At 40.8% G+C, this 20,374-nt stretch overlaps 2 protein-coding genes across 4 annotated transcripts in view; both read right to left on the reverse strand.

Annotated features, from left to right (window-relative positions):
• Positions 1–778: 778 nt before the first annotated feature.
• icmt (isoprenylcysteine carboxyl methyltransferase) lies at positions 779–8,669 on the reverse strand. The gene is made up of 5 exons (XM_085146441.1): positions 8,416–8,669; positions 6,787–6,875; positions 6,465–6,634; positions 5,591–5,808; positions 779–3,014 (listed from the first exon to the last, which is right to left on the reverse strand). Exons 1-5 carry the CDS (start codon positions 8,632–8,634, stop codon positions 2,835–2,837), a joined length of 876 nt encoding a protein of 291 aa, XP_085002567.1. The 5' UTR covers positions 8,635–8,669; the 3' UTR covers positions 779–2,834.
• A 5,164-nt stretch (positions 8,670–13,833) lies between these two features.
• rtel1 (regulator of telomere elongation helicase 1) overlaps positions 13,834–20,374 on the reverse strand; it is a 45,528-nt gene continuing 38,987 nt past the window's right edge. Inside the window, exons 23-33 of one of the 3 annotated variants that reach the window (XR_014871415.1) lie at positions 20,247–20,362; positions 19,961–20,084; positions 19,327–19,492; positions 18,872–19,029; positions 18,672–18,767; positions 18,097–18,307; positions 16,919–17,056; positions 14,790–14,978; positions 14,569–14,697; positions 13,937–14,174; positions 13,834–13,901 (exon numbers count right to left, since the gene is read on the reverse strand). Coding sequence is in view for 2 of the 3 variants with exons in the window: in XM_085144997.1 (XP_085001123.1) it covers positions 14,104–14,174; positions 14,569–14,697; positions 14,790–14,978; positions 16,919–17,056; positions 18,097–18,307; positions 18,672–18,767; positions 18,872–19,029; positions 19,327–19,492; positions 19,961–20,084; positions 20,247–20,362 (1,398 nt within the window). In the remaining variant the exon portion in view is untranslated. The other 2 variants (XM_085144997.1, XM_085144998.1) reach the window with 2 other exon arrangements.

Below are 20,374 nucleotides of genomic sequence, written 5' to 3' on the forward strand. Positions count from 1 at the left end.
ATCAAAGTACCATCATTCCTCCCATTTAGCTTTTCTTTCTGTCGTAGCAGAGTCATCTGCATACAGATGTCAGTTCTATCCAGCAGAATTACACTATTAAACTTGCTCACGGCTCACGAGTACATTCCCCTCAAAACATTTCCCTTTCATGAGGGCGTCACTGACGTTTTCACTGCTAACAGAAAACAGGACACACTGTCTTTAAATCTCATTTCATTTATAGAAACTCCCACCCTGCTGTCAGAGAGCAGCTGAATATTGATGCTTTACAGCATCGTTTGATGTTTGAGCTGATGAACGGTAATGAATGGTCCCTATATTATTGCATAGTGCCTGTTCTGATGAGCCAGGCTCATCTATGAGCGTATGTCTTTGTTGTTGGAGAAAAAGTAACACATCATCTGCATAAAGACTGATTTTAATGCCCTTAATCACTAAAGCCTGTCTGATTGATGCTGTGGTTGGTTAATAATTGCAAACAACGAAGGGCAGAGTGGGCATCCCTGCCTGGAGACAGAAGCTGGAGGATGTTTGCTCATTTGTCCTGACACATGCTGTTGGGGAACTATTTTTAACCAGTTTATGAAACCAAATGTGTGTAAAGCTGCAAATAAAAATTTCCAGTTAACTCTGTAAACACTTTTCTGCATCTACAGACAATATTGTGGTTTTATTGTTTTTACTACATGAGTAGAAATCTGATACTAAAGCCTTAAACACACACAGTCAGATAAGGGTAATCCAATCTCTCCTCAAAACAAAAAACACCAAATATAACTCAGTCATTCAGCTCAGATTTATTTATGTAGCTCCAATTAACAACAACTGTTCCCTAAAGGCGCTTTATACTGTCGGCTACAGCTGACAGTATAAAGTCATTTGGTTGGTTTGGATAACAGTTTGAGCGTCACAGGCTGACAGGAGAGACAAAAAGAAAAGTCAGTTCCTAAAATACAAAAGGAGCTCCAGCACTGGAGCGCTGCTAGCACTTCCTGTTGAATACAGATCATGCTCACATTACTTTAACAGCCTCAGGTACTTTATAATGCGAGCATACAGCACTAAACACTTGTTTAATGCTGTATGCACACGCCCTTCTTGTACTCAGGTGCTTAGAAACTATCCTTAATCAAGTTTTTGTCAGCCACAACATTAAAGCCATGTGCCCAGTGCTGTGTTGGTCCACCTGAGCTGTAAACAGCTGTGGCCGAGGACCTCTGGTGATGTCACTTGGTCTCTGGTTCTGAGACATTTATGTGTGAATTGTTTGAGTCTCCATGCATCACATGTTTTAGTAATACTCAATGATTTTTAAGCTGTAAGTAGATTTAATGTTGGGGCTGATTCCTGTATAGCTTCATTTATTTCATCAGTCCATGCATTAGTAAAATTCTGTTAAACACTTTTGTATATTTAACTTGATAAAAAACAACCTTTCACATATTCATCACTCAACCTGTATCGACCTGTTGAGCTCTTATATTTCCCCTTTTGCAAAAATGTTTGTCCTATTGTGATAAACTGCTCTCTGTGAGCACTTCCTGTGACTCCACTCTGTTCTACCTTGTCACTTCTCTTGCCTGTCCTGCCTCTGAGTCACATCACAGGTTTACAGGAGGCGCAAACAGGGACAATATATATATGAAGGTCTACGTTTGCAGTCAGTCATATACGACGATGAAATGCTCTGTAAGAGTGTAACTAAACAAAACTCTATGGTATTCGTACGTTCTTGTCACACTGTGTCATGTTGTAAATGGAACTAAGAGTAAATATAAAAGTTCTCATTAACATTTAAAATTGAACAAATGTCACTTCAAAGTGAGGCCTTGGTCTTATTAAACACCTCTGCTCATCTTCCTCTCTGCTGACAGCTCAAAAAAAGTAGAAAAGCTGAGGTACAAAGTGAGAATTGGGACTATTTGTCTCCATAAATCATGACATGTTTTATTGTCCAACTCCTTTTAAACCAGATCACATGTTTTGAGGATGCGCACTGAGCCAACCTGTGCTACTGAACTTCACTCTTTGTAATTTTGGTCTTTTCACATAGAAAATACTTTTTTGTTACATCACACTACAGATGACGCTACAAAAAGTCTTTTTATTTATATGCTGACACTACACCTAATAGCAACGCCTGACTGCAGGTTTCACATGAAGAGGTGTGATTGGACAAACTGGGATTAGCAGGGACGATGTGGAATTGGACATGTTTAGAAAGAAAATGTAAACATTCCCAACCAATCTGACTTGTTCATTTAAATCCAGATTCAGAGGATAAACAGACATTTATTCTGCACATCTGCCACTGGAAACATGGTGATGATAAACACAGACTTAGACATCAGGACTTGAATATAATGCGTCTCTGTGTGGGTCTGTCTCATATCAAAAATAGTTTGCTTTAATGGAGAAGTACTACAAGAATTTGTACACTAATGATTTTGAACCTGGTTGATTTCCTGTCCAAACATTTGCTACTAACCCCTGAGAGAATGATCACATCACTCTCAAACAACACAGGTAATCAGTGAGAACACAAAGCGTGCTACAAGTGTACAAATGACACGTGAGAAATAAATGAAACGGGACACATGTAGAAGAGTGCAGCTTGTCTGGCCTTAAACTGAATGTTGGAGGTTGATATAAAAACAGCAGTCCAGCAGCCTGACACTGTCGCAGCTATCATGGTTTCTGCCTGTGAGCTACGGACTCTCAGTCAGCTGCAGGGTTTTACCTCGGGAGGGCCGTGCCCAGATACACACCCACCCATCAGGTCTGACTCGCTTTAGAGCTTTAAGTCTATTGCGTCCAGCATCCACCTCCTTGGTCTAGTTGACACGGATGCCTGAGATGAAGGGCAGCCCGGTGGGAACCCTTTTCTTGTACTCAACATAGTCCTCGGCGAAAAAATGGATAAGGGAGAGCTCCTCCTCCTCTATCCGCTCCCGGAAGAACCGCCAGCTGGCTATTGTGTAAGCCAGGATACACAGTGGGTTACACAGCATCACCTGCAGCAGCCAGAAAAAGACAACAGATGTCAGCAACAACAAAAAATTCATTAAACTGATTTAGAAAACCCCTCCAATAGTAAACCAAATAACCAGTGACTGAGGTCTGTGTACCAGCAGGAGTGGGACATGTAGTTCATAGTTAGTACTTTAAGAAATCTTTCATAATTCTACACAAAGTGTTCCAAAACATACAAACCACAAATGAAGCATTTCAAACACTGACAGCTGCATTAAAGCAGCCGAGCAGTAACCCTTCATATCCTTTTCTGTGTGCCCGATCACATCAAACGTTACGTCTTCTGTAATGTTTTTGCTTGTTTTGTTTTAAGTTTGGATCTCAGCGTTAAATCTTGACAAATGTATTTGTTATTAATTGTTCACTGCATCCCTCCTACAGAGAACAGATACTGGTCCTGCTCATGGTGTAAGGACCTTCTATGGCCCTGTCCAGCTCTTCTACAGTAGCAGCCTATCAGTGTCACACAGCAACGCTTCTGGCAATGGCACACACAGTATCACCACAGAGCAGCTGGACTGCAGGTGGTACCTGCAGGGCACAGGCATTGCTTCATACTGCTAGCAGTGACACTGACCCTGGCCAAATGACAGACTAATTTAAAATAAATAAAATAAAATAGCCTCCACCTGGAAAACTTCCTGTTTTGTTCATTTTTTTAAACTCCAAAGCAGCTGAAACTGAATAATCTCGTTACCTAACTGACCAGATCCATATCCCACATGTTTAACTGACTTGATGCTATACTCTGATCAAACTGTGTTCCTTGTGTTTAACAAACAAGAAGATAAAATGATCCTAATTGTAAAAATACACAGTATCAATATTTTCTTTTACCTTTATTATAGTAGTGCTGCTCATTACTCTTAGATACAACAGAGCTGTTAGATGCATAGAAAACTGCATCTAAATCATTTGAGATATACATTTAGATCATCTCAGGGTTTCTAATATGTTCATTACAAATTCTGATTCAATTCACTGATGAACAAACTACTGCTGAAGATCCGCTGCACATAAACAGCACTTGAAAACGATATAAAGTAATAAGCCCACTTGACTTATTTATACCTCCAAAGGGCTTATTTACATTTTTCAAGAATTACATTCTTTATTTTTAAGAAGATCCATGAAAGGTGGAGACAGAGCGATCTCATTATATCACTCAGCGAGCTCTATTAACGAGCAATAATTAATATTCAAAAGAGAAAAAAAACAACACAGGCTTTTAAATGAACTGCTTACTGGTTTCCATTTTAGAAATTGCAATGTTTTAAAGTTTACCAACAACTACCTAACAATCCTCAGGTCAGCGGCTCCATCTTCTACTGGCCCATGTACAAAAATATTAATGCAATGTACCAAACACAAATTTTTATATTATTGTACTTTCAATCTGAAACGTGTTACGATAGCATTGAAATTAATATGGTCTAGTGCCCCCCATGCCCCCCTTTAGGCTCACCCCTGCTCTCTTCCATGTAAAATAGGATGGCTGCCGTCATCCTTCAGCAGTATCATTTAAACATGCTATCGGACTAAGTTCACAGTTCATCTGCAGGTTTTTCTCTGTATAAAACAAACAGCTTCTGAGTTGCTTTTCTTCATGTTGGAGTTTGTTGATCAGCTGCTTTGATGAAGGACTCACACTTGCTTTTTTCCCAGTAAAGGTTTTAATGGTGACCACAGGAACAGCGCTGCCGTTTTAGACGACATAAACCTCCGCCTATTCGCTCTTTACAGTTTGTAAACAGACTCCACGTTAGACTGCACCAGCATCGTCATCACTGCTGCTGTTGGGGGCTGCGTGGGCTTAGCAGACATTATAAAAGATGGACGTAGCTTCCAGATCTGAAAGTATTTGCTCATCTGCCGTCACACACATATGAACTTAACTGACATCCCATTCTTAAACTACAGGGTTTAAGGATTTAGGATGTCGGCACACCCTGCAGCATAACAGCTTCAACTTGTCTGGGAAAGCTTTCTACAAAGTTTAGGAGTGTGTCTAGGAATGTTTTAAAAATCACCTAGCAGTGCATTTGTGAGGCTGATGTTGGATGAGCCTGATTCAGTCTCTCCTCTAATTCATCCCAAAGGTTTTCTAAAGAGCTTGGAAAGAAAGTCAAAAGACTTCTTTATCCCCAGAAAGTTGATTGTGTTCATCTGGTCGTAGTGTTTACAGTGGGAGAAACGTTCAGAGCCTGAAGACTTCTTTAGTCATTTCACAGCTAGCTGCTAGCCCATGAAGAGCTTATAGCGCCTTCCTGCACTGAGAATACGAAGCATACGTGGCTACAGGACGTTTCCTGTGAGATCAAACTTCTACCATACACCTGGTAGATGGTTCGGATTAGTGTGTGAGCACGTTCACATCATAAACTGTGATCCAGAGTCACTCTGGAGTTTGTTTGGAACCACAGAACCAAACAGTCTCGCTGAGGCTGCTTTGGTCTGCAGGTGAGCGCGATTACTGTGTTCACACCTGCACAAACAAACCACACCAGGTGGAAAAATGAGCTGAAGTTAAACACTAATGATTGCTGCTGCAGCTCACCTGTGTTCCTATGCTCCAGTAGAACCAGCCCACATAGGAGGGGTGTCTGAAATAGGCGTAGACCCCACTGGTGACCAGCACATGGCTTTGGGCCTTCTCATTCTGGACAATGTGATTGAAGTTGGAACCGGCTGTCAACATGGCCGCCTTCCGTAATCCTTCACCACACAGAACCATGAAGAGACCCAAGAAGCTCAACCAGCTGAGTTGCTTCAGTTCTATAAGAGATAAGAAAGACCGATGAAATACTGGTGAGCACATAAAAAGCCTGAGAGCGCAGATCAGGATCTGACCAGCTGCTGGTCTGCAGGCCAACAGGAAACCAGGGTACATCACTTCCTTTATTCAACAGAGGTGTGAGCACATTAGGTGTCAGTATGTTCCCATGAAAGGATGATGGCTGGCCTCTTTCTCGTTCCTTCTCTGTTATCTATTAAAAAAATAGATTATTACATTTCTTTGATGTTGATGGTTACATGAATAGCTGTTCATGCATTTTGCATGTCGCCACAGGTTCCCAGCTAAACTATAATGTTACTTAAACTTAACAGACATGTTTACTTCCTATTTTGAAACACGAATCTCCAACCCCTCTTTGGAACTGTTGATTGTCATACCCATGTGACAGCAAGGAAAGTGATACATCTCTGGCAGCAGCCAGCATCATACTGGGTACTACGACACGGCCAGAAGCTCTGCACATAGGATGTGAGTCAGCCATGAATCCATTAGCCCATGCACACGCTCCACAGTCTGGATGTAATCTGAGATCATTGTTATTTCAGCATGAGCTAATATACTGGATCAGGCAACCTCCCTTCTCAACAGTTCTGAGTGGACTGAGTGCAGGTCATTACACAGATGACACACCAACCTGGAACGGTCAGCTTCTCCACAATGAACTCCACCCATGATGAGACAGCAGCCAGCGTGTACTCCACACTGTGGTTGAGCAGGAATGAGTCCAACGACAGGCTGCGAGGGTTGATGACAGCCGTTACCAGATACTCGGAGTAATGGAAGAACGACAGGGAACACATGTACCTGCAGAGAGACAGGATTACTTCACGTTCAACTGTAGCTGGCCTATATTAGGAAAAAACACATCCTGATGTCAACGTACGCAATCTATGTAGAATTTAACCAAGAAAGTGTGACGTATATATAGTTTTACACAACATAACAAATGTACATACCAGCCAAAATGTGTCCAAGTGGTTTCAGAGAAGGTTATAATTAAACCACAGCCAAAGGTCACTCCCAAAAAGCAGGCTCTCACAGCAACCTAGAACGAGGACATGCTGTTAACCCACTCTGCACTCACTTTTTCACTGTCCAGGTATTTAAAACTCGTCCTTCACTATTACACCCGTCTGCTCCTCATTCACAAACATGTATTCTGTCTTGCTTCTACCGACTTTAATTCTTCTCCTATCCAGAGCATATCTCCACCTCTCCAAACTCTATCCCACCTGCTCTGTACTCTCACTACAGATCACAATGTCATCTGCAGATATCAAAGTCCAGGGAGACTCCTGCCTGACTTCATCTTCAACCTGTGAACAAGATGGGGCTCAAGGCAAATCCCAGCCCCACCTGTGGCTCAGAAGGAGTCATCTCCAGATCGATAGTTTGTTTCACAGCTCCTCCAGTCTGAATGCCAAATGATCCATGGGCAAGCTGCCCCCTGTGCATCCACAATGCAGAGTGTGAGTGAATGACAGACAACGCACTCATTGATTGGAAAACCGCTTGAATAAACGTGTGTATTATTGGATGAATAAGTCTTGTAGTAAAAAGTGCTTTGAGTGCACAGTATACAAGTACCAGACCATGTATCCCCTGGAACTCATTCCAGCTGCACACCTCACACACTTCTATGTCACTCCTGACTTTACTCATACAGTACCACAATGTGTCTCCTAGCATCCTAAGATATGCTTTGTCTACATCCAGAAAGACAGTACCTTATCTATACTTCTCCAATGCAAACATACAACCTGTAGGGGTCTTCTCAGTCTTAGTTCAAAAACTCTTTCCCATAGCTTCTTGGTAAGGCTCGACAGTTTTCTCGCTCTGTTATTACTACTGTGCTACATATCACCCTTGTCCTTGAGAAGCAGTACCAGTATCCTCCTCCTCTATTTCTCAGGCATTGCATTAAACAATGTGTTTGCAAAGTCCGCTGCCCTGCTCTCTCAGAGAGACCAAGACAATCCCATAACCTCACAGGTATGTCATGTGGACCAAGCGCCTTTCCACTTTTCATTCTATTTATAGCCCTCACATCTTCCTTGCTAATCCTATGCGCTTCCTAATCCTGTAACTGTCCTCCTTTCTCTCATTTTGTAATTTATCACTGCCTCTTGCTCCATTCATCAACTCAAGCAATGCTGTATAAGTAAATTATATTAGATACAAACCAATACAGGACTAAATGAGCAGATTTCTGAATGGACTTCTGTATTACTTTCTTGTCACAGCACATAAAGTAACTGTTAGTACCAGTTATCGAGTTTAGCCATTTCAACTGTCTAAAATCAGCAAGTTCCTAAGCTTAACAGACTTCTATGTTTAGCACATCAATACCAACAGCCTCTCTCTTCTTTTGCTAATGAGATTAACTCAGTGTTAGCTAGGCTAGCTAGGCGACTCAGTTTGATAACATTAGCAGCAAGATTTAGCATTTAATATTAAATGGCGTAAAACTAGATTGCTATATTAACTGCAGGATGCCAAAAAAAAACTGAGGTCACAAAAAATACGACTTCAGCATAAGATTCAGCACAAAAGCAGGAAGTTGGTAACCTTATGACAGCACCTACCTTGTACAGAGGTCCCCTGTATATCAGAAGTAAGAGGCCGTTAATAAGGGCAATATGAGAAGAAATCGCAATTTTCCCGGGAGTCTCGGTCAGATAATCAAAGACCCAGTCGTGACGTCCAAACCAGGTTCTGATCAGAGGAATTACAACCACGCTAAGCCCTAAGATAAAGCCATTTATACTTACTCTAGCCTCTAATACCAACTTACTGCCTGCCATGATGGAAATACTGTACAGTGGTAAAATTAGATATCGCGAGAACTAAATGACAATCTCGTGAGGTCATGTGACTGCCTTTATCAGCTGCCAGTACAGAAAACCAGAAGAGTCATGCGGATCAAATAAACAGTTTTGTGCTTCAATAATGAATTGTGCAATAAAATATGCGTTAATACATGCATTTGTTAAAAATGATTTTATTATTTAATAATTAAATTAAAAATGAAAGCACTATTTATAATTCAATATTTCAAAATTGATTGAATATTTCAAATTGAAAATAAAATTCGCAAACAAAGAATTAAACTCTCAATAAAAACGTCTTTTCAAAAACGATTTTCGAATTCCAAATTAAAATATAGATTTAACCTGGTGCTTCCTACCTGCCGACCGTTTTTAGTATTGTGATGTTTCGCATGTTTCTTACAGTTTGAAGCAGATGCAACTATAAGAATCAGCACTGAGCCCTTACATTTCTATACAGTGTTCAAGTGATGACTGCAACCTACAGCCTTTAAAATCATGATTAAAATGCTGTCTGTAAACACATCAGTCCAGATGCTACGCCATCACTTTCTGAAACTGTTACGGATTCAAATATTGAGGATGGATACAGGAGGAAACCCAAAAATAACCACACTGGTCCGGCCGGGTCAAGTCAAATGATGATTTAATGAACACACGCGTGGGAGATGGACACCATACAGCAGACAGCATCAAATCTCATGCGTACAGGTGGTACAATACAGTCAATATTGACAACTTTAGACACAGCAAAGGAACATTCTCTTCGTCTCGAGGACAGACACTGGCTCCCACGCCTCTCCTTAGAGCCAACTGTCCCCTACGGAGACACAACATTACAGTTGCAAGGTTTTGCAAATTATCAAGTTAACCTGTATATAATACGCTGAATCAGGCATGCAATATTAAATGAATGTTGGTTTAATTAACTACCACTACTTAAAAACTTAATGAAAAGATATAACTAAATAAAAAATCACAAAGAATCACATGATATCAGTGTTATGTAAGCGCGTGCAACCTCCTGGGCCCAAAGTCATCCCACACCATGGATCAGCCAGTCATAACGCTGACTGAAGTTTTTGACCTTTATTAACTTGGGCACAACTCTATAATGAGCAACAAACTGCAATATGTATAAGGTGATCATGTTTACACCTGCAATGAGAGATCATATGATTATTCTGACACCTGTAAGTAGAAGATTAACACCAGGTCATAGCAATCACTGTAATACAAATGTTAATGTAATGTCAATAGCTTCAATCAATGTTTAATGCAATGCTTATTAAATGATTCTGATATAATAATGATGCTACTGCTAAAATAAAAGTAAAACACCCCTTTTCACCCGACAATACTTAGAGTATCAGAAACTAAGACAGAGTTATTACAATGATAGCTGTCATTTGTTATTCCTTATATAGGAGCTATATGTGAGTTTCCTTTTTTTTTGGGGGGGGGGGGGGGGGAATGAGGCTGGTTTGGAACACTGTATTTGTGCATAGCTGTGGGGCATTCATCATTAAAAAAAATCACAAACCTTATGTGCTGGTGACAGGAATAGATATGCTCTGCAGGAGCACGGAGGAAATTCTATGATGACATTTATGCTTGTTAAACACGAAGCTCATACAATGATACTACAGTCTGAGTTGAAACAATTCAATTCAGTTTTATTTATACAGCACCAAATCACGACAACAGCTGCCTCAACGCGCTTTATATTGTAAGGTAGACCCTACAATAATACAACATATCTACTTTGATAAAGTCCACTCCCCACTGCTGTGTAATCAATTATTGTAAATGTAAATGTTATCAGGAAATGATCAGACAGGAGAGGGTTTTCAGGAAACACTGTTAAATGTTCAGTTTCTATGCTATATGTTAAAACAAGATCTAGAGTGTGATTAAAGTGGTGGGTGGGTTCTTTTACATTTTGAGAGAAGCCAGGGTGCGTTACAAATGCACTATGAGAGTGGTGTGACTGGGCAGCGGGGAGACAGGGTCTAACCAGCCATCACAACTGTGTTCATTCATGAATGAACTTACAAATCATAGATTTTAACATCTTATTCAGCCGCTCCACCAACCTGTCAGTCTGAGGGTGGTAGATGCTGGTCCAAACAAATTTAATGCCCAGTAATTCCTTTTGTTTGCAAGACATGAACAAAGTGTCCTGGTCAACCAGGACCTGAAACAGTGCCTGTGCCATACACTTTGTGGAAATGGTGTGCATCGGCAGTGCTTCAGGATATTGTGTTGCAGTTTTCACTAGAACTACTACAAAATGATATCCCTGTGCACTCTGGTGAAATGTTCCAATCAGGTCTACGCCAACGCGCTCAAACAGGATCTGCTCATCACAAATACCTTCTGGAATATCGTCCTTAATCTGGTGTTCCCACATTTCATCCAGGACACATCCTGAATGCAGTCAGCTGCATAAAGAGGACATGAAGCATTAAATCAAACCCGATGTAAGGTCAAAGGTCTTCACTTGTTTGTTGAACTAAAAATGGAATCTGGAATTCTTTCACACTGTGTTTTGCTAATGGCATGTTATTCACCATCACCACCAAGTCATGCATATCAGAGTAACCAGGGAGGATATTACATATTAATAAACATATAACTTTTTACAGGACTGAATATAACATCATTATGTAAAAGTCCAGAGCCTCTGTGCTTTATCTGATAATGATGTGGAGTACTTCTCGCATCACACAAACAAAGGTCACGATCATAAAGTCCTGGATTTGTCCATCTTCTGGAGCAGGCCTACAGCGGAGATTAGCTTCAGTCTTCCTGATGTTTCTGAAATGAAGTCGCTCTCAGTGGGCCAACAGAACAACAGGACAGCTGTGATGAAACAAAGGGAGGAAGCTTCTGCAAACCTCTGAACCCAGGAAACCCAGTTTGGTCCTGACGCCATGAAACTGGACACCTCATTGCCAGTTATCAGTCACTTCAACACAAGGAGCAAAACTAGACAACTAGACAAAACTAAGAAGTGTTGGTTTTGTTCAGTCTGCTCTTACTTCACACAGTGATGACCCAGGAAATGATGGGATAGATGTGAGTTACTGGCCTCAATTCAAAAGGGTTTATACTATGATACTCAGGAGTGGGTCCTTCGCTTTTAAGCTAGAGTGTAGGGCCCAATGTTTGTGTTGTGCTGGCTGCTGCACTCTGCTTGTATGTCATTTTTTTGCAGCCGCTCTACATGTACTTGTCATTTTCAACTGTATCTCTCTGACTTTGTATCCTCTGCAAGAATTTGCGTTGCATTATGTTCAAATGTTTAATAAAAACATGTATTGCTCCTTTATAAAGAAGAAAGCTTTCCAACTATCCTGATTAGTGAAGAATGTGTCATTTATGGATCTACAGCCCGTTTCCCATTAGTAGAGATTAGATTAGATTAGATGAAACTTTATTAATCCCTCGGGTGGGTTCCTCCAGGAAATTCAGTTTCCAGTAGCACAACACCGACAGAAGTTGCATGTTACAGATACAGTAAGGGGAATGAGAGTAAGGATATAAGCATAAATATACCATATATACACATATATTAATACAGAATATATAATATGGATAAATAGGAATGGCAGTGGATTGCACATTTGAGTGACTATATTGCACAGTGATTATTGCACAGTCGAATATAAGAAAAAAACCAAATATTGCACAGTGTAAAAAAGCAGTGCAGCTCAGTTGTTCCCGCCCTCCCTCTCCCCTCTAGAGAGGAGTTAAACAGTTTGATGGCGTGTGGGACAAAGGAGTTTTTAAGTCTGTTGGTTCTTGACTTTGGGAGAAGCAACCTGTCGCTGAATAGGCTCCTCTGATTGTTTACGACCGTGTGCAGAGGATGCCCAGCATTGTCCATAATGTCCAGCAGTTTCTTTAGTGTCATTTTCTCTGCCACCAGAGTGTCCAGCTTCATGCCGACCACAGAGCCAGCCTTCCTGATTAGTTTCTCCAGCCTGGATGAGTCATTCTTTGCTGTGTTGCTCCCCCAGCACACCACAGCATAGAACAGTACTCCAGCAACCACCGACTGGTAAAACATCCTCAGGAGCTTCCTGCAGATGTTAAAAGACCTCAGCCTCCAGAGGAAGTACAGTCGGCTTTGGCCTTTTTTTATACAGGTGCTCTGTGTTGCATGACCAGTCGAGTTTGTTGTCCACCCACAGCCCGAGGTACTTGTATGTGTTGACCACCTCCACCTCCTCTCCCTCTATCTGAACTGGTAGTGGATCTGCTCTGGACCTCCCGAAGTCCACAACGACTGTTGTTATGATTTGGTGCCGTATAAATAACACTGAATAGATCTTTTCTCATGTACAACTTTTGACATAAATATACTTCCATAAACCTTTGTCTCCTGTTAACAATGAGTTAAGCTGACCAAGTGTGTGATTACTCACAGATTAACGTCTATGACAAATTACTTGGTTGACTGAAAGTAATACATTTAAACATCTGTTTAATCCAACCTGCAGATATGGACACTTAATATCATGCTGCTCAAGTCTTGTAATTAAGCTGATTTTTAAAATTAATATATACTTGGAGAGACACACACAAGACGACAACTACACACACACACTTTATCCAATATGACTCTGGAATTTAAATATAAAATATTTTAAATGATTTCAATTTCAATCCACGTGTCAAAGAGATGAAGCAGTGACATTAATCCATTTGATGTTGGATTTTTACAATAATACAGTTTTAAGTGTACTGAGTTGTAACAGTGTTTTTCCTGATTCTTTTCTTAATAGAATGATTTGAATAAAATTCTTCCACTACTTGACATTTTCAGCTAATAACAAATATTTTTGGTAACATAGGAAATATTTACTTAACTATGCAGAGAAATATTTTAATTCTTCAGCCAGGAAGGAATGTAGAGTTCAGACAGGCAGCACAAATGATTTGTTATGTATGTTAGGCATGATTTGATCTGATTTATTCTTGTGAAACTGTGTGTGTGTGTGTGTGTGTGTGTGTGTGTTGGGGGCACTCTCCGCTTTCTATAAATGTAATGCTAATACTAATTATTTTCATTGGTGTATGACTTGTTTACAAATCAATGAGCTACACTTTATTGCTTCGAGCATTGCTGGACATACAAATGAAACTCCGGTCATGAGAATATTTCAATTGTCTTAAAAAATGAAAAAGATTTTATTTATCCATATCAGATTTACATTTCATCACATGGAAAAAAGCTCATTTCTTTACAGTTACATTCAAAACATCAAACATCAAGAACAAGTTAAAAAAAGAAGATCTAATCAGCAGAGGAACAGACTTGTTCCTGGGATGGTCACTGAAGACAACAGACAGCAATTTAACTCACGTTAGTTTGAACTATGATACCCTGAACTCAATAAGGAATTCTGGACTATTCATTTAGTATTCACTTGCATTCTATCTTCTTTGGCTGCTTGAGAAATAACTGGATATCTTGCTTTGGGACCTCAAAGGAGACAAAAGCAAAGCTGGAAAACAAAGAAAAAATGCAAAAGGAAATTTTTATATGTCAGATGTCGTGTTCATTTTATTATTTAAAATGCTTTTCGTTACTTAAAAAAACATGACATCAAACACACAACAGGATGACACATGGAAACAAGTTTCCAATTTCGTTGTACTGTTGTTCTATGTATGACTGTGCAATAACAATAAAGAGTTATCTGTATCTGTCATGTGTTAAGGCGCTGACAGAAACTGAAAAATAAAAAACTAAACGAGAACTGAATATTCAGTTTTGTGGGGTGGGTAAAGTTATATGCCCACAGTATATTGTGAAGTGGCACCATATAAATAAAACTGAATGAATGAGAATGATTAGTCACAAGGTAAAGCACACTTTTCTAAACCACAGGGATTTACCTTCAGGTTGTTCTTGCTGCTCCTCAATCATAACAGGAACATCAGGAGCAGAGACTGGCTGACCTATCAAGCCATCCAACATGTCTTTGTACTGCTTCTTGTGGTTAGGACGAATAAACATACCAAATCCTTAAGAAAAGGAACACAAGAAAGTTGTTTCAAACCACAAACATTTACAGGAAGATAGCAGAGAACATCTCATGATCTGGAAGAACACTTACTGACAAGAAGGCCGAAGTTCTCATCTCTCTCAGTGAATAAGTTCACTGCTGTGGTCACCAGTTTTTCATAGTTGTCTGTGTTTTTGTAGGTGTGAATAGCCTGAAAGAGCTGTGTCGATCTCTCTGCCCCAAGAGCTTTTTTCACATCAGTCAGAAAGGTAGTGTGGACTTCATTCTTTGATGCAGAACCTGATCAACAGTTTTATGCTTAACCACCACTGACACACATTACATGACACAAGTTTTTTATATGGGTATGTATCAAGTAAACATCATTACTGTTTGACAAAAATGCAGCATGATATGCAAAATAGGTGAAAACATCAGCTACAGGTAGACCGAGCAGTCAGCTGAGACTGCAAGACCAGGCTCACCAACCTGTGCACTGCCTGGATTGATTACAAGAAGGCCTATGACTCAATGCCCCACAGCTGGATACTGGAATGCCGAGAACTGTACAGGACCAACAGGACCCTAAGAGCCTTCATCAGAAACTCAGTGGGAATGTGGTGGACAACACTAGAGGCCAACTTCAAGCCCATAGCACAAGTCACCATCAAGTGCGGGATCTACCAAGGAGATGCTCTGTCCCTGCTGCTGGTCTGCATAGGCCTAAACCCCCTCAGTGAGATCATTGGCTGCGGATACAGACTACAGAACGGAGCAGTTGTCAGCCACATCCTGTACATGGATGACATCAAGCTGTATACGAAGAGTGAACGAGACATCGATTCACTGATCCACACCACCAGGATCTAAAGTAATGACATCGGAATGTCGTTCGGACTGGAAAAGTGTAGTCGGATGGTAACAAAGAGAATTAAGGTAGTGAGAACTGAACAACATTGCAGACATAGAGGACAGCTACAGGTACCTGGGGATCCCACAGGAAAATGGGAACCATGAAGAAGCTGCTAGGAAAGCTGCAACCACCAAGTACCTGCAGAGGGTCAGGCAAGTCCTGAGGAGTCAGCTGAACAGTAAGAACAAGATCTGGGCTATCAACACCTGATCAGATAACCTGCTGGGATAATAAGTTGCCCAAAGGAGGAGATAGAAGCCACTGACATCAAGACCAGGAAGCTCCTGACTATGCATGGACAGTTTCACCCCAAGTCCAGCACCCTGAGGCAGTACGCTAAGCTAAGGAAGGAGGCCGGGGACTGTGAGTGTCAGCACCACAATCCAGGATGAGACAACAAACAAAGGCCAGAACACTCCACGGTATGTATGGGTTGGCTGGAAGACTGTTTACTTAGCCTGGCAGGGCGAAGGACACTGTCTCAGCTAAACTATGGACACGCACACACATACATATACTGATACTGATAAGCACTCACTGATGCATCACCCTCCCTACCCCGAATCCAACGCCACCTCCAACGCTTACCTCCCCTCTGATGTGGACATCGGGTCAGTTGGAGGCGCAGTCGAAAGATTGCAGCGGTCCCAGATCAGATGTACACACTGGAACTTTTTCCCATGTTGCTTGTCTGTGTTTATTGTGCTATGGTGTGTTGATATCTGTGCATTCCTGTATTATCCTTTTGTGTTACACATTTCAATGTTTTTTTCCTCGCTACCTAGCCTGACCTGTCTCCCCAATGTGATGTTTGTGTATTGTATGTACGGTCGGCAAGGTCTGTCATCTCGGTTGTGCGCAAAAGACCTGCAACTGACAAATAAAGGCTATCTCACCTCATCACCAGCAGATAGAAGAGGTGGCTGACATCCAGAAATCCTACCAGTAGCTGGACAAAGCTGGACTGAAAGACAGCACAGAGGCACTAATCATGGCAGCACAGGAACAAGCTCTGAGCACAAGATCCATTGAGGCTGGGGTCTATCACACCAGGCAAGACCCCAGGCTGTGTAAAGATGCCCCTGAGACAATCCAGCACATAACAGCAGGGTGCAAGATGCTAGCAGGCAAGGCATACATGGAACGCCATAACCAAGTGGCCGGCATAGTGTACAGGAACATCTGTGCCGAGTATGGCCTGGAATTCGTCTTTCATGTTTAAAATGGAATATTGTGTTATTCTTCCAAAATTCTTCCTTGACATTCTTTTCTAATCCATGTATCTCACACACATTTCCAAGAACAAAATGAAGAGCGTGTTTCATACCATTCTGCAGCATTACAGTCTTCTTCTCATCCTTGGACAGAGTGTGATCAGGTTTGTATCCACAGCCCTTCCCTGTCAGCTCCTGGCAATTTTCATCAAACCTCTTTTTGTGATGTGGGCGAACAAACTGGTAGAAGCCTGTGACACAAGGCAGCAACAGCAGTCAACTACAAACTCTTTTACACTAACACACTGTTATAGTGGTGCCCTGATACTGAAATCATGACTTTGACATTGATATTATTCCTGTGTAAATATCCAGACTAATAATGATGACAGTTATGTTCAGTTTTTCAAAAGTAACGTTGGGTGAGGTGTTCTTACACTACTGTGAAAAACAGGGCAAACTACAAAGAACGATTCTATTATTGTAGAGAAATCTCTGTAAGACACAAGGCTGAAAACTCATACTGACCGACTATGATCTGCACTGTATCTAAATATGGCAATGTTCATGGGCAATTTAGGCAATCATTGACTGCAAGAGATTTTCACCCAGTTATTAAAAACAATCTTTATTTAAAATTTTGTTGGTTTGTCTAACTACTTTGAGCTTCTGAAAATGCACGTTATAATTCCTTAACAGTTAAAGCAATACTTAAACCCTTTGAATTAAAGCTTATCTCATCCTTACCATGTGAACAGAGACACAACTTTTACAATTTTGCACTGTGCTCGACCACAGTAAGTTGTATATCAAATGAAACAACCTGAAAGTTGCAGTTTAGAAAATGTGATTTTCATAGAAACCCTGCTTGTTAATGCATTCTGCACATATTCAAACTATCGTGCTGTGTACGATTTAAAACATACTAATTATACATATTAAAATAATTTAAAACACTTTATTGAAAAGAGTGCAAAGACTTTAACGGATACGTAAATAGTTGCACTAGTTAGACACATTTTACAAAGAGCGTAAAATGACTAATCATAAATTGAGAAAACGTGTTCTGTAGAGTTCAGACGTCTGCAAAGCAGGTATACTTTATAGGTGGCAGCGTACTGTCATTCTTCAGTGTTAACTATGTGTGGTATTTTATCGTTTTAATAGCAGTGTATTGCTGTACCTTCTAGTATCACTACACAACATGCAGTGCTACCACATGCAACACTGAGGCTCAGATACGAGTCTGAATGTTCAGGTTGCTTTGTGTTTATTAGAGCAGAAGATTTACCATGGAGGAGACTCTGAGTATTAGCGTCTTCACTTAAAATTGCAGTCTCAGTCAGCAGGTGATCCAGGTCGTCTGTCTTTTTGTAGGTCTGCAGAGCCCGTATGATGCGGTCAAAGCTGACCTGACTCAGGGACTTCTTCATGTCCGCCAGGAATTTCTTAGCCCTGCTCGCCTTTCCTTCTTCAGACAAATCCTCAGAGACACTTGGCTTCTTCAATAACCATGGAGGAAAAGATAATCTCAGCAGCAGTGTAAATTCAAAAAGATGTTAAACAATCTGGTTCAAAGTTCACTGCCCTCTGTTACACATCTCCGTGCAGGTAAGTCATCTGGACCAACAGCTTTTCTAGTTTTCATCCTCTTCACATCATTCTTACTAATCGTCTGCACTTTCATCAGGTGTGTGCACCATAGGTTTATTAGATAAATATTTGCTTAAAAGTTCAAATTCAGTTAACAGCAGGCCACAGATAAACATAATTATCCCAACCCTTTAAACTTTAACGATTCATCCCCAACTTTCAACAGTCAGAAAAGACGTTTTCCAGCTGTGTGTTGTTTAGAACACCACTTACCTGTTCTTGGACCAACTTGATTTTACGTTTTCCACCCCGCAACTCATCCTCCATCCTCTTATCGTATTGAAGAGACAGTGTGGACAAATGATTTGCCTTCAAAAGCAAAACAAGTGGAAAATCTGGTATTTAAACTTTTTTGTTTTATAGTGTAACCCCCCCACCCCACACACACGATGTGAGTTAATAAAACAAGCTACCCTTTTCTCTCCCATGGTAAAATCACTGTCCTCTCCAGTGCCGTGGTTGCCTTGCTCCAAAGCATCCAGCAGGTTGGCTGGTCTCCTCTGACTGTCCTGCACCTCACTCTCATACTCAAGGCAGATCCTGGCCATTCCACTGGCTCCACTGTTCTCATCTGATCACAAAAACAAGGGTTAAAATTAATCAAGGACTCACTTTAGAGTAGCTGTAGCTGGAGATTTTAAAACTAGTGCTTCCAGCTGTAGGTTTAGGATTAACTGGCTTAGTTGAATTTCTACCATTTATTATTGAACTCTGTGTTTCTACTACTGTGTTTTCTACATTTCAACTGCATAATGAATTCTAAAGACACTCCTGTGAAACCCTTTGCTAAACGTATCTAGTATAGCAAAAGAACACCTTCATCTTTAATAGCAAAACATCAAACCACATCCATCATCTGTGTACTCACTGAGTCTCCTCCTCTTCAGGCTGGGAAGGCAGGTGTCCAGCACTTTGGCCTTCTGGGTGTGAGACGTTTGTGAGGAGGAGCAAGAGGTGAAACTGGAGGACTGAGTGTCTGATGAACACACAGTCGCACAGCTGTCTGCTGGAGCCTTCTTCTCAACCACAGGCCTCTTAAATGTATAATGCACAAACTGTGAGTATAAGCTGACAACCTGAACTGTAACCAAGTGTCTCCACACCTTTACTGCACATGCAATGAATGAAAACCAGATAAACATTGGCAGATATGTTAGTAGACATTTATTATGAAAGTAATAAGGTTGACATGGTGTTACAAAAACCCTTATCTTCACCTTTATTCCACAGAAACTCACAGAAAACACTTGACATCAAATTATAATTCAGCACGTGTCATACAATGTACACAGTGTACACAACAGTGTCATAGCCATTAATGGAAACTCTTCAGGTAATTATTCACTTTTTGTGTTTTAAATCAAAAAGTTTTCCATTTTTTCAGTGCTTAAAAAAAAACTTCCCTCCAGATCAGAATCAGTACTATGAGCTGGTTCTTTAACAAAACTGAATAATGCAAGAATTTGATGCATTGTATGAACCGTGCAGGTGCGACAACTCACCATTTTTTGTGCAATCCTGAAGAACTGCGAGACATCACGGACCACGTTGCCAAAGCTGTCACAGAGGCGCACATATGACCTCACCCACGATGGAAGCTGAGCCCGGGCATCGGCACTTTTAAATCTGTGGGGAAAGGTTTCCTTTAGTTTAACAATCATTTTTTTTATCACCAATAAATAATAAATAAGGTGACCGAAGCACTTAATTGAAGCTTGTGTGCTGCTGTGTGGTATAGTGGAGGATGTTCCCTCTGATGTGATGTTACTGAAGTAAACCAGCTCTGACCTCTGATCACACAAGAAGATCGCTCCATAGTCTTCCTTGTGACGAATCACTCTACCGATGGCCTGATTCACAGCTCTGAAAGCCTGCTGTTTGTACCAGTCTTGCCCTGATAAGTACTGTTCACACGC

Source organism: Neolamprologus multifasciatus, chromosome 20 (genome assembly GCF_963576455.1).
Source record: "Neolamprologus multifasciatus chromosome 20, fNeoMul1.2, whole genome shotgun sequence".
NCBI classification, from domain to species: domain Eukaryota; kingdom Metazoa; phylum Chordata; class Actinopteri; order Cichliformes; family Cichlidae; genus Neolamprologus; species Neolamprologus multifasciatus.

Bases quoted from the DNA above. Each gene is read 5' to 3' on its own strand.
- icmt (XM_085146441.1), bottom strand. From the start codon at position 8,634: ATGGCAGGCAGTAAGTTGGTATTAGAGGCTAGAGTAAGTATAAATGGC. The intron at 6,876-8,415 runs GTAGGTGCTGTC...TCCTCGTTCTAG, and splicing joins ACAGGGGACCTCTGTACAAG to GTTGCTGTGAGAGCCTGCTT. The intron at 5,809-6,464 runs GTTGGTGTGTCA...TATCTCTTATAG, and splicing joins GGAGAAGCTGACCGTTCCAG to AACTGAAGCAACTCAGCTGG.